Source organism: Phocoena sinus, chromosome 3, assembly GCF_008692025.1.
Source record: "Phocoena sinus isolate mPhoSin1 chromosome 3, mPhoSin1.pri, whole genome shotgun sequence".
Lineage (NCBI taxonomy): Eukaryota > Metazoa > Chordata > Mammalia > Artiodactyla > Phocoenidae > Phocoena > Phocoena sinus.
The window spans coordinates 1,395,495-1,416,486 of record NC_045765.1 but is presented as its reverse complement, the minus strand read 5'-3'; the positions used below and the strand labels follow the sequence as shown (position 1 = coordinate 1,416,486).

General features: G+C 58.2%; 1 protein-coding gene across 1 annotated transcript; it reads right to left on the bottom strand.

The window, feature by feature from the left end:
- Positions 1-99: 99 nt before the first annotated feature.
- Positions 100-20,758, bottom strand: LMNB2 (lamin B2). The gene is made up of 12 exons (XM_032625286.1): positions 20,446-20,758; positions 11,613-11,749; positions 7,389-7,545; positions 7,181-7,306; positions 5,430-5,600; positions 5,214-5,339; positions 4,864-5,084; positions 4,495-4,768; positions 4,309-4,416; positions 3,674-3,793; positions 3,379-3,492; positions 100-2,768 (listed from the first exon to the last, which is right to left on the bottom strand). Exons 1-12 carry the CDS (start codon positions 20,731-20,733, stop codon positions 2,727-2,729), a joined length of 1,884 nt encoding a protein of 627 aa, XP_032481177.1. The 5' UTR covers positions 20,734-20,758; the 3' UTR covers positions 100-2,726.
- Positions 20,759-20,992: the final 234 nt, after the last annotated feature.

The window sequence follows — 20,992 nt, the reverse complement described above, 5'->3', positions numbered from 1 at the left end:
GCCGCGGGGTCAGAGGGTAGGATCCCAAGACACCCGCTTCACTAGGGGCTGGGGCTCCTGCTTCAGCAGCCTGGCGTGGGAGTAGACTCAGAGGGAGAATTTAAAACCAAAATGTTTATTGGAGTGTTGTATAAAAAAGTTTCCAGTCATAAAACGTGTATTACAAATCGGAGAAAACAAAAGACCACACGTTTGGCATGCATCGTAAAAATCACCAACAGATCTCTGAAACGTGTCCAAACCGCCGAGTTCTTGAAACCGAGCCCACTAGCGTGTAGTGCTGATGATCCCTTTCGGGCTCAGAATTAAGACCTTTCCAGTAGCTTTAATGTCCTTGAGGAATGTCAGTCCCAGCTCGGATAGGCTGATATAAATAGAACTGCTGGGTAGACGGTGTGGGTAAAAACGAGCCCAAGTCTGAGCTTGGCTGCTGTGGCAACAGCTGAGCGCCCAGACTGCGGGCGGGGAGCGGGGGGAGGCACTGGTGTCTCCCAGGGGTTGATTCCTGCCGGCCACATCCCCGGAGGCCGTCCCTCCCCGGGGCTGGAAAGAGTGGGTTTTCTCCGGAAGGGTGCTCCTCATCACATGACAGGGGTTTAGAAAAAAGAATCGCTTCTGCATCATTTTAAGTGGCTTAATGTTAAGTATGTTTAAGGACAAATGCAAATTCGATTTCCCAGGCCCTGGCTGACATTGCAACATTGGACTCTGCTCCGTGTTTTCAAATACTTGATTACCAATGACGGTCGCGAGCCTCCAGCCACAAGTGGCCACCAGTCCAGTGCACCCTCCCCCCACCAGCCAAGGGCATCCCAGCGCCTCTCTGGGCCACTTCCAGGCTCCACCCAAGATCTCAAGCAGGCAAGAAAATTCATCTGCTGGGAACAACCCCTACCAGTGAGCCTAGGGGCTCTGCAGGCACTAGGGCAGCCCTTGGGCTGTTTTTCAGGACCTCTGGGCCTGCAGGGAGGGTGGGGCCCTCTCCCTTCCTTCCTGTCCTCCAGCCCAGCCTGCAAAACTGCTTCAGCAATTCAGACCCCAAATTCCAAGACAGACCTCTGATCCCCAGGGACTCTCAAAATACCTTGAAGGATGTAGCCAGTGCAGTTCCCACTTGCTTGAGTGCCACCTAGCCCCACCCTCCCAGCATCTCACCAGGCTCCCCAGACCCTCACGCTCCCTCAGCTCCTGCTACTTCTCGGAGAAGGAAGACAGCCTGCGACCTCACAGAGGAAACACAGCCCGCGGTCCAGGGACTCAGGTGGCCATGGAAAGATGCTCGGACTTAAAGCCAGAGTCCGCAGGGGATTCTAGACTCAGCAGCAGCTTAGTTTTGTCGGCCACTGGCACCTTCCCGGCCCGGGGCTCTGGCCTCGGGCCCTCGTCGCCACGATCAAGTCCCAGGGAAAGGAGGCAGGCGGGCTGCTCCCGGCCTGGGGTGGGGGCAGGCCACCTCCATGGCTCAGTATTGCGTCTTTTAAGACTTGAGCTGCGCTTTCTGAAAGAAGTTTGCCGTCTGGGGCCTCAGAGCCCACAGAGACAGGCGCCCCAATGCTACCCCCTCGGGGGACTGTCCTGGTGACCCTGGCATACATGAGCCCCTGAGGTGGGATCCAGGCAATGTGTGTACTGACCGATGTAAAAAAATAAATATCCGTTAAAAAAATAACTTCTGTGTATCTACGTGGCAGAGGCGTCGAAGGTAAGCTGATGCAGGGAGGGGGTGGCCAGGCGGCCAGAAGCTGGACTGTGACATGGAGCCATCCCATAGGGGTCAACTGGCCCGGGCAGGTCTGTCTCAGAAACACCATTTCAGTAAGAAGTTACAGAGGAAGCCGCGATATTAGTATATGCCCAAGAATACACGTGAGTCAGCGTGCCCTGTGCACAAGGCACAGAGTCGGAGAACGGGGAGTCCAGCGTCTCGCCCTGAAGTCACCCTCCTCCGACAGGAGGGTGGGAAGCGGTGGTTACAGGTGGACATCGTGCTGGAGCCCAAGGCATTTGTTTCCCAGTTCGTCACACCTGTCCCCTCAAGGCTTACCTGAGGACAAGTCTTATAACGGATCCCCGTAAGGTGAGAAACTCAACTGCAGAAAGCCCCAGAAACGTGAGGTTCCAGCAGCCAGAGAGGGAGCCAGGAGGCCGACCCCACGCACCCCAATTCCTGAGAGCAGAGCAGAAATTGTGACAAACCCCGAAGCCCAGGCCTGACGGTAAAAGCCTGCGATTCCCTTGTTCTGGCGCTCGGTTGGCTGAGCCACCAAAATTCCACAGGGTGCCCCTTCCCCCCACCAGGTCAGAACCTGGATTCTGAATCTGTTTTTTTTAAAAGCTTAATAAAACAAACAACTATTGGATTCCTACGTGCAGTTCTGCTCTGTCCACCTCAGGCCTCCTCTCCCGCCCTGACCCCAGGCTGCAGCTGAGACCGAAGCGCTGGACGGGCCCCCTGGACTCCCAGCCCAAAGCCCGCTAGCCACTCGGTTCCTGGGCCCCAAACTCAACCGAAAGGTGAGAACGGGGCACTTAACACTCTGGACAGTGGTGATGAAGGGCCCAGGGAAACCCAGCGACAGGAAAGTTCAGCAGAGACCCACCCCCAGGCTCTGGCAGTTCGCTTAAAAACTCTCTAGAAATGTACCAAGGACTAAAGAAGCCAATGATATAAAAATAGTTTTCAGTGGCCCTGGATAAAGAAAGACGTGTGACGAGGCATGTTCGGTTCACATGACGCGGCAGCCTCGAGAGGTGGTCCTCGGATCCCCCTGCAAGGAAGGACGGCACTAGTGAGGAGGCCAGGAAGGTGGCTGGTGGCCCCAGCCCCCTCCAGGAGGGCCTGGACCGGGGCAGGGCCTGAGCCACCATGAGAAGCTCAGCTCCCAGCAAGATGACCCCAGCCTCAATGGTCCCTGTTCCAGAACCTTCCATGTCTCCCTCACCTCTGTTCTGAGCTACAGAACACGGTACAATTGTTTCAGACCCCGGAGCATCTTGCACTTATATCTCATTCAGTGTGGTTCCTTGGCTCCCCACCTTTCCCCCAAAGCCATTATTAAGCCACCAGCACCCCACTCTGGAGGAAACGTGGTAACAGGGGGTTCGCTGAGAACCCTCAGGGCTCCACCAGAGTCACTTTGAGATGCAACAAGCTTTGAACACCCCACTCCCAGGGTGCCCGGGCCAGTACCCTAAGGTCCACACAACAAGCAAGCCCGGGAGGCGAGGGCAGCTGGCTCCATGGCCTGCCTCTGGCTGTGAGCTCTGCGGCCTGGCCGAGCCAGGGCGAGACCTGGGAGGTGCCCAGAGCAGCCGCGTAAACAGGGCCCACAGGCGTGTGCACGTGCGAGTGTGCGCGTGCCGCCTGGGAGCCTCTACCTGCTGATGGAAAAGATCCTCCTCTCCAAACTCGGCCGCCTCGTCCTCACCCTCCTCCCCGTCCTCGGCCTCCCGCACCACCGAGGACTGCTTCACGGTTCTCATGGCCACCTCCTGTGCAAGACGACACAGCAGCTGCAGACGGCCACCCCAGGTGCTGGGGGCCCGGTCCACAGGCGAGGTGGTCAGGATGCTCGGATGCCCAGGACCAGGCCCAAGCTGCGCTCACGTGCCCTGCTGGCCAAGTCCCCACCCCAGGAGGGATGCCAGGACCGAGGCAGAGGGAGGTGCTCACCTCCCCGTCAGCATTGACCAGGATGGTCCGGAAGCTCTCGCCCGTGCCCCAGCTGTTCTGGCTCTTCCACACGAGCGTTGACGGGGGGCTGTGAGCCACCCCTGCACCGGCTGCCCATACCTGGGGACACAGGAGGGCCTCACGGTTAATGTCAGCTCCGGTCCCAGTGGCATGTACCACCAGCCGGCCCTCTATCACAGGCTCCCTCGATGCCCTGGGTGTTTAATCCTCCTGGCCCTACTGGGTCCTGGCTAGAGATGACAGTCACCAGGGTATGGAAAAAGAGACTGAGGTTCGCAGTGACCAGGGCAAACGGGCCAGGCTGGAATCGGAAGCCCTAGAGTCCATGCCTATTGGCTGTCATGTGTCTCGCCAGTGCCTGGACAGACAGCCCAGACGGTCTGGACTCAGCCCCATCTCCACCATGGACCCCCAGCACATCACTTAGGCCCTCCCAAGGGCTCCAGGGAAGCCCAGATGAAGAAACACTGGCACACAGGTGATCTGTGACAGCAGGCAGCTGTTCTCAGCGCCGGGGCTCCGTCCCTGTAATGCTCTCCCCCCGCACTCCGGTCCCCCCACCCCATCCCAGTCGCACCGCACATCCTGCCCACTCCCTCTCCGCAGCCACCTACCGTGACCGTCTGGCCGGCCCGCAGCACATACTTCGGCGTGAACTTGTAGGCGATCTCCTCCCCTTCTAGGATCTGCCTCTTGATCCTCCAGTTGCCCAGAGACTGATCCTGGCAAAGGGGACGGGCGTTGGCCCACGTCTCCGAGAAGACCCAGCGGGCTCCCCACGGGTTGGGTGGGGGCCTCACCTTGTCCGAGCTGTTCTTCAGCTGCACGAACTTGCCCTCCAGGTCGATCTCCTCGATGCTGATGCTGCCCGAGGCCGAGGCCTGCTGGGCCAGGCGGAAGCTGCTGCTGCTGGAGCCGGTGCCGCTGGAGCCCGTGCCCGGTGGCTCCTCCACCTCCAGCCGCTTCCGCTTGCTGCGGCCCAGGCGCCCGGACACGGACACGCTGCTGCCGCTGCTGCTCGATGTGGCCCGCGAGATGGTGATGCGCGATGACGGGCTGGGGGACAGCTTCAGCCTGGGGGGCGGGGTCGCGGGGTGCCTGGTGACTCAACCCGCCCGGCCCGGGACAACACGCTCGCCTCACCCCCACCCCCGCCGCGCCGCGCCCACCTCTCCTCCTCGCCCTCCAGGAGCTTGCGGTAGGCGCTGATCTCCATGTCCAGGGCCAGCTTGACATCCAGCAGCTCCTGGTACTCGGCCAGCTGCTGCTGCATCACGTCCCGCATCTCTGTCATCTCCCGCTCCTTGGCGTCCAGCATCTTCCGGAACTTGTCCCGCTCCCCGGCCACGGTCTCCTCCAGCTCCCGGATCCGGTCCTCGGCCGCATTCGCCTGGGGCGGGGTCCACGCGCGTCACAGGGGGAAGCCCGGCCACCTCCGGGCCTCTTCCCCGCACCGACGACGGCGGGAGGGACGACGGGACGGGGCCTGAGGAGGGGTCAGGGGGCTCTGGCGAGTCACCTGCTTCTGGAGGCCGGAGAGCTGGTAGCTGAGGGACTCAACCCGCATGCGGGCCTCCTTCAGCTCCTCCCGAGCGGCGCTGGCGGCCTTGTCGCTCTGGTCGGAGCTCAGCTTGGCGTTGTCCAGCTGCGGGGACACGAGAGTGCGTGAGAGCCCGGGAGAGCCCGCGCGGGATTGGGCGCGGCGCTGGCGGGGCAGGGCGGCGCACATGCGCACCTTGGCCTGGTAGGTCTGCTCCAGCTCCAGGCGGTACAGCCGCACTTGCTCATCGTGCTGCGCCCGCAGCTCCTCCAGTGCCTGGGCCATCTTGAAGTCATACTCCTGCTGCCGGCTGCTGTCCACCTCCACCAGGCGCCGCTCGTGTCGCCGTCGCGTCTCCCGCACCTCCTGGGGACACAGCCGCGCGCTCACCGCCCCGGCCTCATCACCAGCGTCCCGGCCCCACCAGGGGCTGGACCGAGGACACGGTTCACAACCACTGAAGAGCAGCTGCCCAGCGTCTCCCAGCTGACGGCCGACCAACACACGTGTCCCTCCACACACGGGAGCAACACAGTCATGAAAAGGGGTGAAGCCCTGACACTCGCTACAACGTGGATGGACCCTGAGAACACGATGCTCAGTGAGAGAAGCCAGACACAGAAGGACCCACAGGGTGTGATTCCACTGATGGAAACGTCCAGAACAGGCAGATCCACAGACAGAGAGTGGGTTCGTGGTTGTCAAGGACTGGGGAGGGGGATGCAGTGACTGCCGATGGGGACGGGGCTTCTATTGGGGTGATGGAATGTTCTGGAATTAGATAGAGGTGATGGTTACACAATACTGTGAATGTGCTAAATTTCATTAAATTAATTGTATACTTTAAAGTAGTTTTGTTATATTAAAAAAAACTGGAACGCTAATGGTAACGGGTACAGTTTCTTTTGGGGGGGGTGACAGAATGTTCTGGAATTAAGCAGTGATGGCTGCACAATTCTGTGAATGGACTAAAAATCCAGTCTAAATTGTAAACTTTGAAAGATTTCTGGTATGGGAATGTTTCAATAAAGCTGTTATTAAAAAAAAGAATTCCTGATGGAGCCCATCCCGGGTGTCTGAGGTCCGAGACAGGACAGCAGTGGGTCGAGACAGTGACCAGCTGACAGATGTCCCAGCCACATGTGCCAGGAGTTGATTAGACAGCGGTGGAGTCAACGGCAGAGGGGGCAGCCCCAGAGCTCAGGGCCTCTGACGACGCTCACTCCACAGACATCAGTCACTCATCTCTGGCACTGTTTTGTGGAACAATAGGAATTGTTTCTAAAGAAAGCCAAGCATTTATAAAGTACTGTGGTGGAACCTCAGCGGAATGCCCACCCCGCCCCCAGGCCCGCCTCAGGGACCCTCCCACCCCGCCCCCACCACCACCACGTGGCCTCCTCACGGGATCCCTGACAGATGTGAGCTTCTTCTCGGTGCCTCTGGCCGCTCTGGCTAGAGCGGGGCCTGGCTGGAGCTGGAAGCCGCTCTGTGGCTGCATGGGCACCCTTCCCGCCAGCACTCTTCCAGAGAGTGAGCGCGGGAAGTGGCCCAGCCCCCAGGGTTCTGTTCTGCACCACGACAGCACAATGGGCTGTGATGAGGTGGGAGGGCCCGGGGAGCCCCGAGGCCCAGCGATGAGGAGACGGGGGAGGGTCTGCAGGGGGCTGAATTGGGGCCCTCCCAAAAGGTGTGCCCATGTCTTGGTCCCCAGAACCTGTGAGTGTGACCTTCCTGGACAAAGGGTCTTTGCAGATGTGATTAAGTTAAGGGTCTCAAGACCATCCTGGATTATCCGGGTGGCCCTAAATCTGAGGACAAGTGTCCTTGGAAGACACAGAGGAGCAGGGCAGAAACAGAGAGAGACGGCCACGTGACGATAAAGGTGGGCATCAGGGTGACGCGGGAAGGAGGGAGCACCCTGGTTCCGCCGGGCGGGGCCCCACCTCCTCAAAGACGTCCTTGCGGAAGGCCAGCTCCTCCTGCAGGCTCTGGCAGCGGTTCTCCAGGTCCACGCGCATCAGCGTCTCCTTCTCCAGCTGCTTTTTGGCCACTGCGTGCCCATCCTCCGCCTGAAGACGTGGGACAAGCAGCTGGTGACGCTGTCTGCCTCAGAAGGCGGTCCTTGGGGGCCTGCAGCCCACCCACAGCTACCTTGGCCAGCTGGGCCCTCAGCTCCACCACGTCGTTCTCCAGGGCGCGCTTGTCGCTGAGAGCAGCGGCCAGCTCTGCCTCACTCTGGTGGAACACGGACTCCAGGTCCTTGACGCGGCCCTGGGCCACCGTCAGCTCGCCCTCCCTCTTCTTTGCGCTGAAAGTCAGGGGCAGAAGTTAGCAGGCAGCCCCGATGCCCAAGGCCAACTTCACGTCTGCCTCTGGGCCCCGGGCCCCGACCTAGCATCCCTCTCACTAGCAGGGCCTCACCTCTTGGCACCAAAGGTGCCCCATCTTCAAACCCACTCTGTATCAGGGGGACCCCGCCAGCCGCTCAAAATAACCCTCAAGACGTGGGTTTTCATGTCCTTTTCCAAGACTTTTGGGCACAGGAAGGGTCATTTAGAGGAGAACTCTGATTTTTTTTTTTAATGTATTATTTATTTATTTACTTTTTTTCGTTTTGGCCACGCCGTGTGACTTGCAGGATCTTAGTTCCCTGACCAGGGATCGACCCGCACCCTTGACAGTGAAAGTGCCGAGTCCTAACCACTGGATGACCAGGGAATTCCCTGTGTATAATTTATTAAAGTAACAAATTAAAACCTCGGCCTGGGGCTTCCCTGGTGGCGCAGTGGTTGAGAGTCCGCCTGCCGATGCAGGGGACACAGGTTTGTGCCCTGGTCCGGGAAGACCCCACGTGCCGCGGAGCGGCTGGGCCTGTGAGCCATGGCCGCTTAGCCTGCGCGTCCGGAGCCTGTGCTCCGCAACGGGAGAGGCCACAACAGTGAGAGGCCCGCGTACCGCAAAAAAAAAAAAAAAAAAACCCTCGGTCTTTGAAAAGTCAATCTCATTTGTAAACTTAAGCTATTTTAGGCGGGCTTGCCCAGCTTCTAACAGACAATTATCTCCAACATGAAATATTTAAGATGCCAAATCGACTTTTCTAACACACAACTCTTAAAAAAGGGGGAACATTTCTGAACGCTGCTCTAAATCTCCTTGGGGTTGACAGCTTGCCCACTTCCCCACCAAGGAACTGAAACTGCCCAGCAGCAGGGGGGCAGCCAGGGTCTCTCCCAGTGGGCACTGCAAGAGATGGAGCAGCAGCCCTGGCAGCCCACCCCCTTCCCTGGTCCTGACAACCACAGATGTCCCCAGGACCACGCCAGGTGTCCCCTGGGGGCAGGACCACCGTGGGTGACAACCACTGGCAACACCACACCAGTTCGAGGGGACGGGGCATAAAGTCCGGTGACTTCAGCCTCCAGGCTGACCCTGTCCTCACAGGAGCTCTGTGCAGGTGTTGCACGATGGCCTCTATGAGGGTCTGGGGGCCTGCAGCCCACATTCCTGAGCTTAAGCCACACAGCCCCGGTTCTTCCACTCACGGCGTGGGGCTGCAAATCCCACATCCCTGGAGGGTTTGGGGAAACTAGAACCATCTGACACATCATTCCTGAGGACCAGCTTCATGAAAAGACCGTCCTCACACTAGAGATACATCTGCCAACACCCCTGTCTTCATGGAGAACTTTCTCATAGGTGCAGACAGCAGTGCAACGTGCTGCCCTCAGCTGTGACCAGGCGCGGTCCGAGGCTGGATGAAGCGGGAGGGGACGGGTGTGTGCGGGGCAGGAGCTGCTGGGCGTGGCCCTTGAGCCGGAGCCATGAAGCCAGGGGCTGGGCCTCGTCTTTGGCAGGATCGGGGCGTCGGGCAGAGCAGAGTGCAGAGGAGTGAGGCGCGCGGGCAGGTCAGCCACGAGGCGAGGGCGACAGCAGCAGAGGGATCAGGAAACGTGACAGACTTCTAGACGTCTTCACCCCATTCTAGGGCTCTGCATAACGACACAAAATGGTCCAGAAAGCAGGGGTGCCAGCAGCCCTCACTGGCTAACGTGCCTGCTTCTTAACAGCTTCCAGGTGCGAAAGCAGATTCCTCCCCTGGAGCCCTAATTCCTGGAGGATTAGGCAGGAGCACCCGGCCTGTCAGTCCTCCACTTGACGACCTGTGTTTCCATCATCACAGGGTTTTCGCGATATATTTGGTAGGAAAAGAAAAGCACTGCTGTAACCCGTCAGGAGGTTCACCTTGCTCACTGTCACGTGCCACCCACACCTGTCTGCGAGGGCTCTGAGCTGAAGAGCAGGAAGCAAGGCTGTTGGGCGACGCACCTATGGATGTGAGTGCCCACAGCCCGGGAAGCTTTCCTCCCAGAGCAGGGGCCAAAGCAAAAGCCACCAGCCCGGGTGCCCGACAGTGGGCACAGCTGCTACCCTAAGCTGTCGCAGGAGCCTGGAACACGGCCGAGGGGCTGGGCCGGCATCACGACACAGGTGCCATCGATGACCAGGCTCGAGGTCAGGAAAGCCTTGTGTTGTCTGACGGCATCCACCTTGAGTTTAAATTTAAAAAGGTGGAACAGAAATGCACCAGGTTGGCCTCGGAGATTCTGTCTGGGCAGAGGCTCATGGAGACTTTCATTTTTCTCTTGAAATTAAATGCATTATCTGCTTTCTCGCCAGGGAGTATCTGTGACTCTGATAAGCAGAAAGAAACGTGACCTCTCGGCCCAGACAAGGAGCAACACGCAGGTTAAAGGTGTCTGGGAGGTTCAGGGCCAGAGAGGGGCCGGGGGAATTCCAGAATTCTCCTAATCTTCTCCAAGAAGCTCAAGCCCCTTTTTAATTAAAAAATGTAATAAATTAGGAATTCCCTGGTGGTCCAGTGGTTAGGACTCCGCGCTTTCACTGCCAAGGGCGTGGGTTCAATCCTCGGTCGGGGAACCAAGATCCCGCAAGCCGGGAGGTGTAGCCAAAATGGAAAAAAAAAAAAAAGTAATAAATTGATGGGATATCCAGTTTACCTGGTTGTTTTAAAAGTATACAGATTGCCTTTGCTGCTCATCAAAGACCAGGTGACTATACTGTGCGGGTCTGTCTCTGGGCTCTCTGTTCTGTTCCACGGAGGAACCAGAAACACATCACCGAGTGACAGAAGACAGTCTGAGAAGGCGACACACAGTGATTCTAACTCCAGGACATTCTGGAAAAGGCAGAGCTATGTGGGGACAGTCAAAGGATCCTTGGGAAAAAAAAAGGATCTTTGGTTTCCAGGGGTTGGGGGAAGGCATGAGTCAGAGGAGCACAGGGGATTTTCAGGGCAGTGAAACTACTCTGTGTGATACTGTGATGGTGGACGCATGTCAGTGTACATTTGCCCAAACCCAGACACTGCAGGACACCAACGGAGAACCCCTATGTCAACTACAGACTTCAGCTAAGAAGCATGTATTAATATTGGCTCTTCAATCATGACAAGGCGGCACACCCATTACTGCAAGGTGGTCATCATCGGGGACCCTGGAGGGGGATTTGGGGAAACCTGTACTTTCCACTCATTTTCCTGTAAACCTAAAACTGTTCAAAAACAAAAACAAAAAAAATCCCTATTAATGATAATTTAGAAGTCTACTAATTAGAAAAAAATGAAAAAGAACCCTGCAAACGTGAAGGTGGCAGTCAGCTTCTGCTGGGACTATGAACGGGGACTGGAGCCCGGGTCCAGGCCTCAGTCCTGGTCCCTGCCACACGAAGGGACCATGGATGACTCCTCCCCACACCTCATCCTCGGCTTCCCCTCTAACCGGAGTTGATGCCAGCCAGGACCTGCTGGGGTCGCCGTCAGCAAGGAGAAGATCTGGTGTCCCTCACGGAGTCCTTTATCTAAACACTCCATGAGTTTACATCACTATTCCTTCTGCTACCATCACCATCAGCACCGCCTTGTCCTCCAAATTTCCTGAGCCTTTTACTCGGGAGCAGGTGGGAGACGGTGCTCAAGAACGGGAAGAAAAGGTCACCCGCCGCCCCCGCCTGGGCTCTGTGACCTGGGGCACCCCTCCTCTGGGGAAGGGGAGAGGCACAGGGCTACCAGCTACCAGGGATTCAGTCCCAGGAGAGCTGCTGGGTTTTAATTCTTCCTGGGGCCAAATTATATTGGGGGATAAAGGCTCTAGACGGGGCGGCCGGAGGGCCAGGCCACAGAGGCCGCCCCCACCCACCCAGCGGCCCCCAGAACCCACACAGCCCGCTCCCAGGAGGGCTGCCCGAGCCAGGGGCCCCGCTCAGACGGGAGCCGCCACCTCACACAGGGCGACAACCCCTGCCCCGGGCCCCTGTGCGCCCCAGAATCAGGTGACATCGTGCCGGCTGCAGCCCCACCTCTTGTTGGCTTCCTCCAGGTCGGCCCTCAGCTTCCCAGTTTCGATCTGCAGCCGGGCTCGGTCCCGGGCCGTCTCGTCCAGCACCCGGCGGGCATCAGCCAGCTCCGCCTCGTACAGTGTCTTGATGCCGCTCACCTGGGGGGACAGCCAGGCCGAGGTGAAGCCCACCCTTCCCCACCAACACGGCTCCCGCTCACCCCGACACTGCCCCACCAGCCCCGGGCCACACCAGCCTGTCCAGGTCACTGGTTCCCATCACTGGCCGCTGCTAGGTCACACCTGCCAGCTGGGCACACACCTCAGGTCTCCCGTCAGCCTCCCTGCCCCGCGCCAAGGGGCACAGGGCCGTGAGCATGTTTACAAATATCTGGAACCAACAGGACAGTGAGACACCACCTCCCCCCACGAGGATGGCTACCGTGGAAACGACAGTCGATAACAAGTGCTGGTGAGGTTAGGGAGGAATCGGCACCTCCACGCACGGCCAGGGGATTAAAACGGTACAGCCACCACGGCAGACAGTCTGGCATTTCCTCAGATGGACAAACAGAGCAACCACCAACCCAGCAATTCCACCCCCAGGAATCTACCCGGGAGAAATAACACACATCTTACACAAGACCCATGCGCGTGCGTTCACAGCCCCATCACTCCTGATGGCCCCAACGTGGGAACAACCCAAATGCCCATCAGCAGATGACAGATAAACAGAATGTGGTCCCTCCACACATGGGACAATCACTCAGCTGTGAGAAAGGGCGACGCCCTGACACTCGCTCCAATGTGGACGGACCCTGAGAACACGATGCTCAGTGAGAGAAGCCAGACGCAGAAAGGACACACGGTGTGTGATTCCATCCATGGGAAACGTCCAGAACAGGCAAACCCCCAGGGACAGACAGTGGGTTCATGTCAAGCGACTGGATGAGGGTGAGGGGGTGACCACTAATGGGGCCGGGGCTTCTTTTTTTTTTTTAGTGCAATTCTGTTTTGTTATGGTTTTTTTGAGATATAGTCGATGTACGATATAAGTTTCAGGTATATGACACAGTGATTCGCAATTTTTAAGGGTTATACTCTATTCATAGTTACTAAAAAATATTGACTATACTCCCTGTGTTGTACAATATATCCTTGTAGCTTATTTACTTCATACGTAATGGTCTGTTCCTCTTAATCCCCTACCCTATCTTGCCCCTCCCCAAGAAGGGGTTTCCTTTGGGGAGATGGCTGCACAGCTCCAAATATATTAACCACTCCTGAACTTAGAGCAGAGTTTAACCGGGTGAACTGCATGAGACGGGAATTATACCTCAATAAAGTGGTTAAAACGCTTTTGGGGGCTGACACAGAAGGCAAAGGGTGACAAGGCAGCTGGCTTTGAAAGTGGCACCATTTCCCACAAAACTACAACAGAGCAGTGAGTGTCTGTGCCAGGGGTCAGAGGTCAACTTAAGGCCTGGGAGGGTCACTCCCCTCCCTTGCACAGGAAAGGCCCCTGAGCTGACGAGGCTCAGGGGAGCTGCCAAGGGCCTGCCACTTGGTTGGGTGACCACCATCCCCGTTTGCCTGGGACCGAGGGGATTCCAGGATGTGGGATTTTTTTTTTTTTTTTTGCGGTACGAGGGCCTCTCACCGGTGCGGCCTCTCCCGTTGCGGAGCACAGGCTCCGGAGGCGCAGGCTCAGCGGCCGTGGCTCACGGGCCCAGCCGCTCCGCGGCACGTGGGATCCTCCCGGACCGGGGCACGAACCCGTGTCCCCTGCATCGGCAGGCGGACTCTGAACCACTGCGCCACCAGGGAAGCCCCAGGATGTGGGATTTTTGAGGGTTCAAACCGGAATGTCCCAGGCAGATCAGAACAAATCCAGAAGAGATGGGATTTAATAGCCAGTCTGATCTCAGACTCCCACCCTCTCCGGCTGGGGCCTGGCTCTCCCACCTCAATCCAGCACTCCTGGTCACTTCATCCCACAGGTGGGGGGGGGTATGGGCTCTTAGCCCCATTTCACAAATGGGGAAACTGAGGCACAGGACAGCACACTGCCCTCTCCTGACCCGTCAAGGTACGGGGCGGAGCAGTCCGCTGGGGGCAATTCCGAGAGGGGGACACGCAGGGGATGTGTCTCTGCCCTCTCTCCCCGCCCATCCAGTCACCTTCCAGAACTTTCCTAACCCCAGTGGAGGGCCTGGCACCTCGGCAGGGATCTCAGACAAGATCTCCAGCCCCACAGGCTGGGTTCCTACTGGGGACCTGTCTCTCCAGCCTCCCCTCATGGCACGAGGGGCTCAGATGGACCAACACGACAGGACATCATGGTGAGATCGGAACAGAAACTGCTGGGGCTCAGGGGGCAGGAAACCCAGCACGAGATCCTGCATGTGCGCCTGATGCTTACCCACAGTGGACGTCAGCATTAATTTCGACTTCTAAAATATCCCATTAAGATACCACTCATGGGGACTTCCCTGGTGGTCCAGCGGTTAGGACTCTGTGCTTCTACTGCAGCGGGTGTGGGTTCGATCCCTGGTTGGGGAAGTTCCATGTACCACGCGGGGCGGCCAAAAAAAAAAAAAAGGTACCACTCACACCCCTAACCCGGCCTGCCCATGAGAAAACACCAGATGAACCCCAATGGGGACACTCCTGTCCCCACCTCACAGCTGCCAGGGCCCCAGGAACCAGGAAAGGTGGGGAACCAGCACATCCCACAGGGGCCCGGGAGATGGGAGACCTGGATGTCACAGGGGTCCTCAGGGGTCCTGGGGCAGAGAGGATGGTGGTCAGCTCAGATCTGAGCAAAGCTGAAGTGATGCAGCACTGTCGGAGAGCGAGCTGTGAGACACACTGACGTGAGATGCTGATGGGGACCCAGTACCGCCCTCGACCTTTGCCTGTACACCTAACACTGACCCAAGAAGTAAGTTCGAGGGGCTTCCCTGGTGGCGCAGTGGTTAGGAACCTGCCTGCCAATGCAGGGGACAGGGGTTCAAGCCCTGGTCCGGGAAGATCCCACATGCCGCAGAGCGACTAAGCCCGGGCGTCACAACTACTGAGCCTGCGCATCTGGAGCCTGTGCTCCGCAACGGGAGAGGCCGCGACAGTGAGAGGCCCGCATACCGCGATGAGGAGTGGCCCCCGCTCGCCGCAACTAGAGAAAGCCCTCGCACAGAAACGAAGACCCAACACAGCCAAAAATAATTAATTAATTAATTAATTTTTTTAAAAAAAGAAGTAAGCTTGAGCAATTCAAAATACATCGTGCGGGGACTTCCCTGGTGGTCCAGTGGGTAAGAATGCAAGCTCCCAATGCAGGGGGCTTGGGTTCAATCCCTGGTCGGGGAACTAGATCCCGCACGCACGCAGCAACTAAGACCTGGTGCGGCCTAAATAAATAAATAAATAAAAAAAAAAAAAAAAAAAAAAAAAATACATCGTGCGTTCATCTCTGTGAGCGAGAATGTGGGCGTCCCACTAGACTCCGTGCCCAAGGCGAGGGCCTCACTTGTCCTAGGCCATCTTGGGTGACTCTCGGGGGTCTTGTTAAAGAGCAGGCAGACCTCAGGGACACAGAGGGTCCCGTTCCAGACCCTGCAATAAAGCGAGTATCACAATAAAGCGAGTCATACGAATTGTTTGGCTTCCCAGTACATATAAAAGTTATACACAAAAGGACTTCCCTGGTGGCGCAGTGGTTAAGACTGCGCTCCCAATGCAGGGGGCCCAGGTTTGATCCCTGGTCAGGGAACCAGATCCCACATGCATGTTGCAACTAAGAGTTCATATGCCACAACTAAGGAGCCCGTCTGCTGCAACTAAGGAACCGACATGCCACAACTAAGGAGTCTGCCTGCTGCAACTAAGACCTGGCACAACCAAATAAATAAATTAATTAAATAAATAAATATTTTTTTAAAAAAAAGTTATGCCCAGGGAATTCCCTGGCAGTTCAGTGGTTAGGACTCTGCACTTTCACTGCCAAGGACGTGGGTTTGATCCCTGGGAATGGATCTTTATCCCACAAGCCGCGTGGCTCAGCTAAAAAAAAAAATTTATGCTCACACTATCCTGCAGTCTATTGACTGTGCAATAGCCTTGTGGCAAAAAAAAAACAATGCACAGACCTTATTTAAAAATACCCTATTAGGACTTCCCTAGTGGCGCAGTGGATAAGAATCCACCTGCCTATGCAGGGACATGGGTTTGATCCCTGGGCCGGGAAGATCCCACATGCCGTGGAGCAACTAAGCCCGTGAGCCACAACTACTGAAGCCCGCGCACCTAGAGCCCGTGCTCCGCAACAAGAGAAGCCACTGCAGCGAGAAGCCCACACACTGCAGCGAAGAGTAGCCCCTGCTTGCTGCAACTAGAGAAAGCCTGTGCGCAGCAACGAAGACCCAACACAGCCAAAAATATATATAAATAAAAAAAATTTTTAATTAATAAAAATACTTTATTGCTAAAAATGCTGTCAACTGAGCCTCAGCAAGTTGTAATCTATTTGCAATAGTAACATCAAAGGTCACTGATCACAGACCACCATAACAAATAACACAAATGAAGACACTGGAAATATCTGGAGAAAGATCAAAACGTGACACAGAGACCTGAAGGGAACAGACTTACCCAAGGCAGTGTTGCCACAGACCTTCAATTTGTAAAAATGCAGTGTCTGTGCAGCGCAGGGACCCGAGATGTGTCTGTGCTCGGTTCTGACAGCGTTTTGGGCGTGTGCGCGCATATGCACACCCATCTGTGTGGCTTAGTAAGGCAGTCCTCTACAGCCAGGACTGCAAACTCAGGCCCAGGCGCCAAAATTCCAGCCCACCACCTGTTTTTGTCCAGCCTGTGGGACTAAAATGGTTTTTATGTTTTCAAATTGGCTGGGTGAAAAAAAAGAAAAAGGTATCTCATGACACAGGCACCCATATGAAGTGCACATTTCAGTGTGTATACATAAAGCTTTATTGTCAGGCAATCTGCGCATTCCTCCATGTACTGCCCAGGGCAGCTTCCCCACCACAAAGGCCGAGCTGAGTGCTCAAGCCTGAAACCATCAGCCCACAAAGCTGAGAACAACTCCAGTCCTTTCCAGAAAACATCTGCCGAACCCAATCGACAGCACTGGGACGATGGAGAAAATTCTATCTAGAGGAGGACGCGCAGATGGCCAATGTCACAAAGGCTCTTTCAGACCAGTGAGCGGGGGTTCTCCGGGCAGGCCTGTGCCTCCCTGCACTGTGACACTTGGGACAAGTGTTTAGTTCTGCCTTTAGTTCTGTCTTTCTCGGCCGGTGCTGCGCAATCACCGAGCTTGAGGATTCCCAGCAAATGTGCTGCCGTGGAGGAGCAGGGCTCGCGTCACCCGACGTGGCCTTTTCCTGGGGTCCCAGACTTACCCTGTGAGGACCCGCCTGCGTCCCTGGGATTGAGAACCACAGCCACACACCGGCCCTCCCCAAACTCCCAGAGCCCAGCTCAGCTCTTGCTCCCGGGGTCCACCTGGGGAGCACCCTCCGACCCCTGCAGCAATGGGACACCTGGGCAGCAAGGGGGAAGAAAGCGAACCCAGAGGAACTCAACATCCGGATGCGGAGGCTCCCCAGAGAACCCCCATCCCTCCCTGGCCCACTCCTGCCCCCTCAGCACCCATGATCCTTCTCAAACAGAAATCTGGCCAGCCCCCAGCCTCCCAGAAACCCTCCAGTGACATCTGCACGTGGCATTCGCCCCAGTACCGCTCACCCGGCCAGAAGATGCATCATCTGACTTCCGATGGGAAAGGCTAGAGTCTACAAGTGGCCAGCCCAGGCTTGTGGATGGGAATCTGACCTTTTACCTTATGCCCCTGGACCCTTCGGATTGATTACAAGCACACAGTGTGCTCACAACATTTTAAACTGCATCATCACAGGATTCCTTAAGGGCTTCTCAGCCTTGACACTGATGGCATTTGGGGCCAGATCATCCTCTGTGGGGGACCCTCCTGGGCTCTGCGGGGTGTGGAGCAGCATCCCTGCCCCCCCCCCAAGTGTGACAACCACAGATGTCCCCAGCCATCACCCAGTGTCCCCTGGGGGCAGATTCCTTCCAGGTGAGGAGCTGCTGAACAGGTAAAGTGCCCTCTGGGAGGCCTGACACACCATGCCCCCCACGCCCTCCGTGCCTCATCCCACCTGCTCCAGCCTGAGCCCTGGCGGCTCCCTGAACCTGCCTGGTCCGCCCCTCCGTAATCCTGGCCACTTGCAGGTCACTCCCTCCGCGCCACCCACATGACCACACCACCTCTTGCTCCAGTAGGTTACTGGCTCTCTCCACTGTCCAGCTGAGAGGGGCATTTGTCATCTCACCCCCAAGCTCTAGGACAGCAAGCTAGTGGGAACTCCCCACTCCCGCTGCAAACACGCCTGTCACCTGGGTGGCCCCAGATCCTGAGCACAGCCCTGGGGGGTGTTCACCGTGGGGCTGGGCTCCCCTGCTCCCACCCAGCAGTCCTGCATCCCAACCAGCCTCGGCAGCTGCCCAGACACATCCAGTTCCCCAGGCCCAGCCCCTGCATGCACTCTCGGGCACAACATCTATCCAGTGGGGGCCAGCACCCCACGTCCATCAGGCCCACTAGGCCGCCACCCCCAAAGGTCAGCACGGTGGTTCAGCCCGCAGGTGGGACAAGAGGCTCGGGGGAATGATCCCGGGCGCTGACCAGCCTGGCAGGGGGGACCTGGGCCTGCATCCCGAGGACCTGCACGCACTGCTGAAGCAGGCGGCCACGCTCTGGGTCGGGCCACTCCAGCCCCATTGTACAGACAACAAAACCAAGGCTCTGGGAGGCTGAGTGACCTGCCCAAGGTCACAAATTAAAAGCAGGGTTTGGATCCCGAGCCTTAACCCAATCTCAGGCAACCTAATACAGCACCACCAGCCACCAAGTCTTCTACCTCCCTGGATGCCCAAGCCACACTTTCTGGGCCCATCCCTATCCTAGGGACCATAAAACAGGGACAACAGAACCCACGGGATCCTTCATTTCATTGCTTTTTTTCTACAAAACAAACGTGAACTCATTATGGCCCCACAAACAAGCCCCCAAAGTAGGTATTTATTATTATTTCCAATTTACAGAAGAGGAACTGAGCCCAGAGAAGTTAAGTGATTTGCCCAAGATCACAGAGGGTACGTGGCTCCCAGAAATGACCCCCCCCCACCTCCCCAGGTCCCTGAGGCTCTCCTCCCAGAAGTCGGTCACTGGGCCCATTCTCCGGAGTGGGAGGCCAAGGCTCAGAGCGCTAAGTGCCAGCTTCAGACCATGACTCTTGCACGGGGCCCACAGGGGAACCACATGGTGGGCATCCCTCCCCCTTATTCTGAGGAACTGCCCTGGGGTTGGGACGGGGGGTGCCAGGGGGAGAAAAGGAGGGCACTAGGTTGGCAGCCAGTCCGGACACACCCCACTCAGGACCCCCAGACACCAGCCCTCACATCCCCTTAGGGGACAGGGCTTGTCCAGCCCCTTCTCCCTCAGTCTGCACCAAAACTTCCCGCTGGTTCCCCAAGAACTCATGCCTCCCGCTCCCCTCACATCCCCCAGGACAGGGCAGGGGCTACCAGACTACTAGGCTCCTGCTCACCAGCCAAGGGGTCCCAGGGCCCAACTAAGGGCCTCCCGAATTTCCCATGGGACCTGGGAGACATCAGATTTTCCCCCCCTCTGACCCCCGCCCACCCCAGGCTCTGGTAAAAGACCGAACCTCCTGCCTAACCCCACCCCAATCACCGAACTCCCCAGGATTCATTACAGGACCCCTGCAAAGTTCCAAGGAGAACTGAGACCACTGACTCACCCCAGAGACCCCCCTGAGACCCCCCACCCCTCCTCAGGACCCCCTCAGAGGGTCTGAGCCTCCCAGTCTCCCCAGAGACCCGAGAACCTCCCCCGTTTTCTCCTAGGACACGCGAACACCCAGACACATCCCCCAAGACTCCCCACAACTCCCTTAGGGGTGGGGTCCACCCTGGCTCACAGCCCATCACTCAGGGACCCCCCAGAACTCCCTGAATCCTTTGGTGGGCAGAGCCTGCCCCATCTCCCCCTGCCCAGGCAGGCCCCCCCCTTCACTTCCCCAGGCACAACACCCCCAAGGTCCCCTGGGGTTCCCTCAGAGGAGGGGACCTGCCCAGTCTGCACCCCTCACTCAGGCCAACCCCCCTCAGGGGACTGGTCAGCCCCAGACTCATGGGATCCGTGAAACACCCAGGAGACCCCTGGTGGGTGGGGACCTGCTCCAGGGTGCACCCTCACTCGGGGCCCCCCAGATACCCTGGGGACCGACCCACCAGAGGACGGGACTCGCCCTAGTCTGCACGTTTCTCAGGGGATCACTCGGGGGGCGGGGCCGGCGCCAGTCTCCACCTCTCGTACGGGGAGAGGGAGTAGAAACCCCTGGGGAATCCCTCGTGAGCGTCCGTCCTGGCCTCTACTCCTCACTCAGGCCCCCCGAACCTCCCCGGGGACTCTCAGAGGCAGAAGCCCGCCCTGGCGTGCACCCCTCACTCGAGGGACCCCGAGATCTCCCCAGACCCCTCGATGGGCGGGGCCGGAAACAGTCTCCACCTCTCGCACTGGAGGGGTCCCCGAAACCCGCCGGGGACACTCAGAGGCCGGGACCCAACCAAGCGTGCGATCCTCGCCGGGGCCCCCGAAGCCCCCTGGGGACGCCTCGGTGGGCAGGGCCCGCCCCAGTCTCCCCCTCTCGCAGGGGCGTCCCCGAAGCCCCCCGGGGACCTTGAGAGCCCGGCCCGCCCCAGCGAGAGCCCCCGGCGCCAGCGCCCACCTCGCGCGTGGTCACCTCCTCCCGCTCGGAAATCTTGAGCTGGAGCCGGTCGTTCTCCAGCTCGAGCGCGCGGACGCGGTCGATGTAGTGCGCCAGGCGGTCATTGAGCTCGCGCAGCTCCTCCTTCTCCTGCAGCCGCGACAGGCGCGTGGGCGACAGCGGCGTGGCGGGCCCGCCCGCGCGGCCGGGCGGCGGTGTGGCCATGGCGGCTGCGGCGGCGGAGGCGGCGGCGGCAGCGGCTCGGGGCCCGCGCGGCTCGGAACGGCGGCCGCGGCTCGGCGGGCTCATTCAATCCGACCCGCCGACCAAGATGGCGCCCGCTGCCCGCCGCCGCCGCCGCGGCGGGGCAGCCTGGAACTTGTAGTCCGGCCGGCGCCGCGCGCGGCGTGGCGGGAGCTGTAGTCTCCCGCTCAGTTTCCCGCGCTGTCCCGGAGCCAAACCGCCGGGCTCCAAATCCCAGCTGGGCCAATGCGTGAAACCGGGTTTCTTTCCGGGATTCAGTTTCCCCTCTTGTATAACCTACCTACCTACCTCTTTGGAGATTCAT

Coding starts and splice junctions, on each gene's coding strand:
- LMNB2 (XM_032625286.1), bottom strand. CDS start 20,733: ATGAGCCCGCCGAGCCGCGGCCGCCGTTCCGAGCCGCGCGGGCCCCGA. Junction 7,307..7,388: donor TGAGGGCCCAGCTGGCCAAG/GTAGCTGTGGGT, acceptor CCACGTCTTCAG/GCGGAGGATGGGCACGCAGT. Junction 3,794..4,308: donor GGGCCGGCCAGACGGTCACG/GTAGGTGGCTGC, acceptor CTGTGTCCCCAG/GTATGGGCAGCCGGTGCAGG.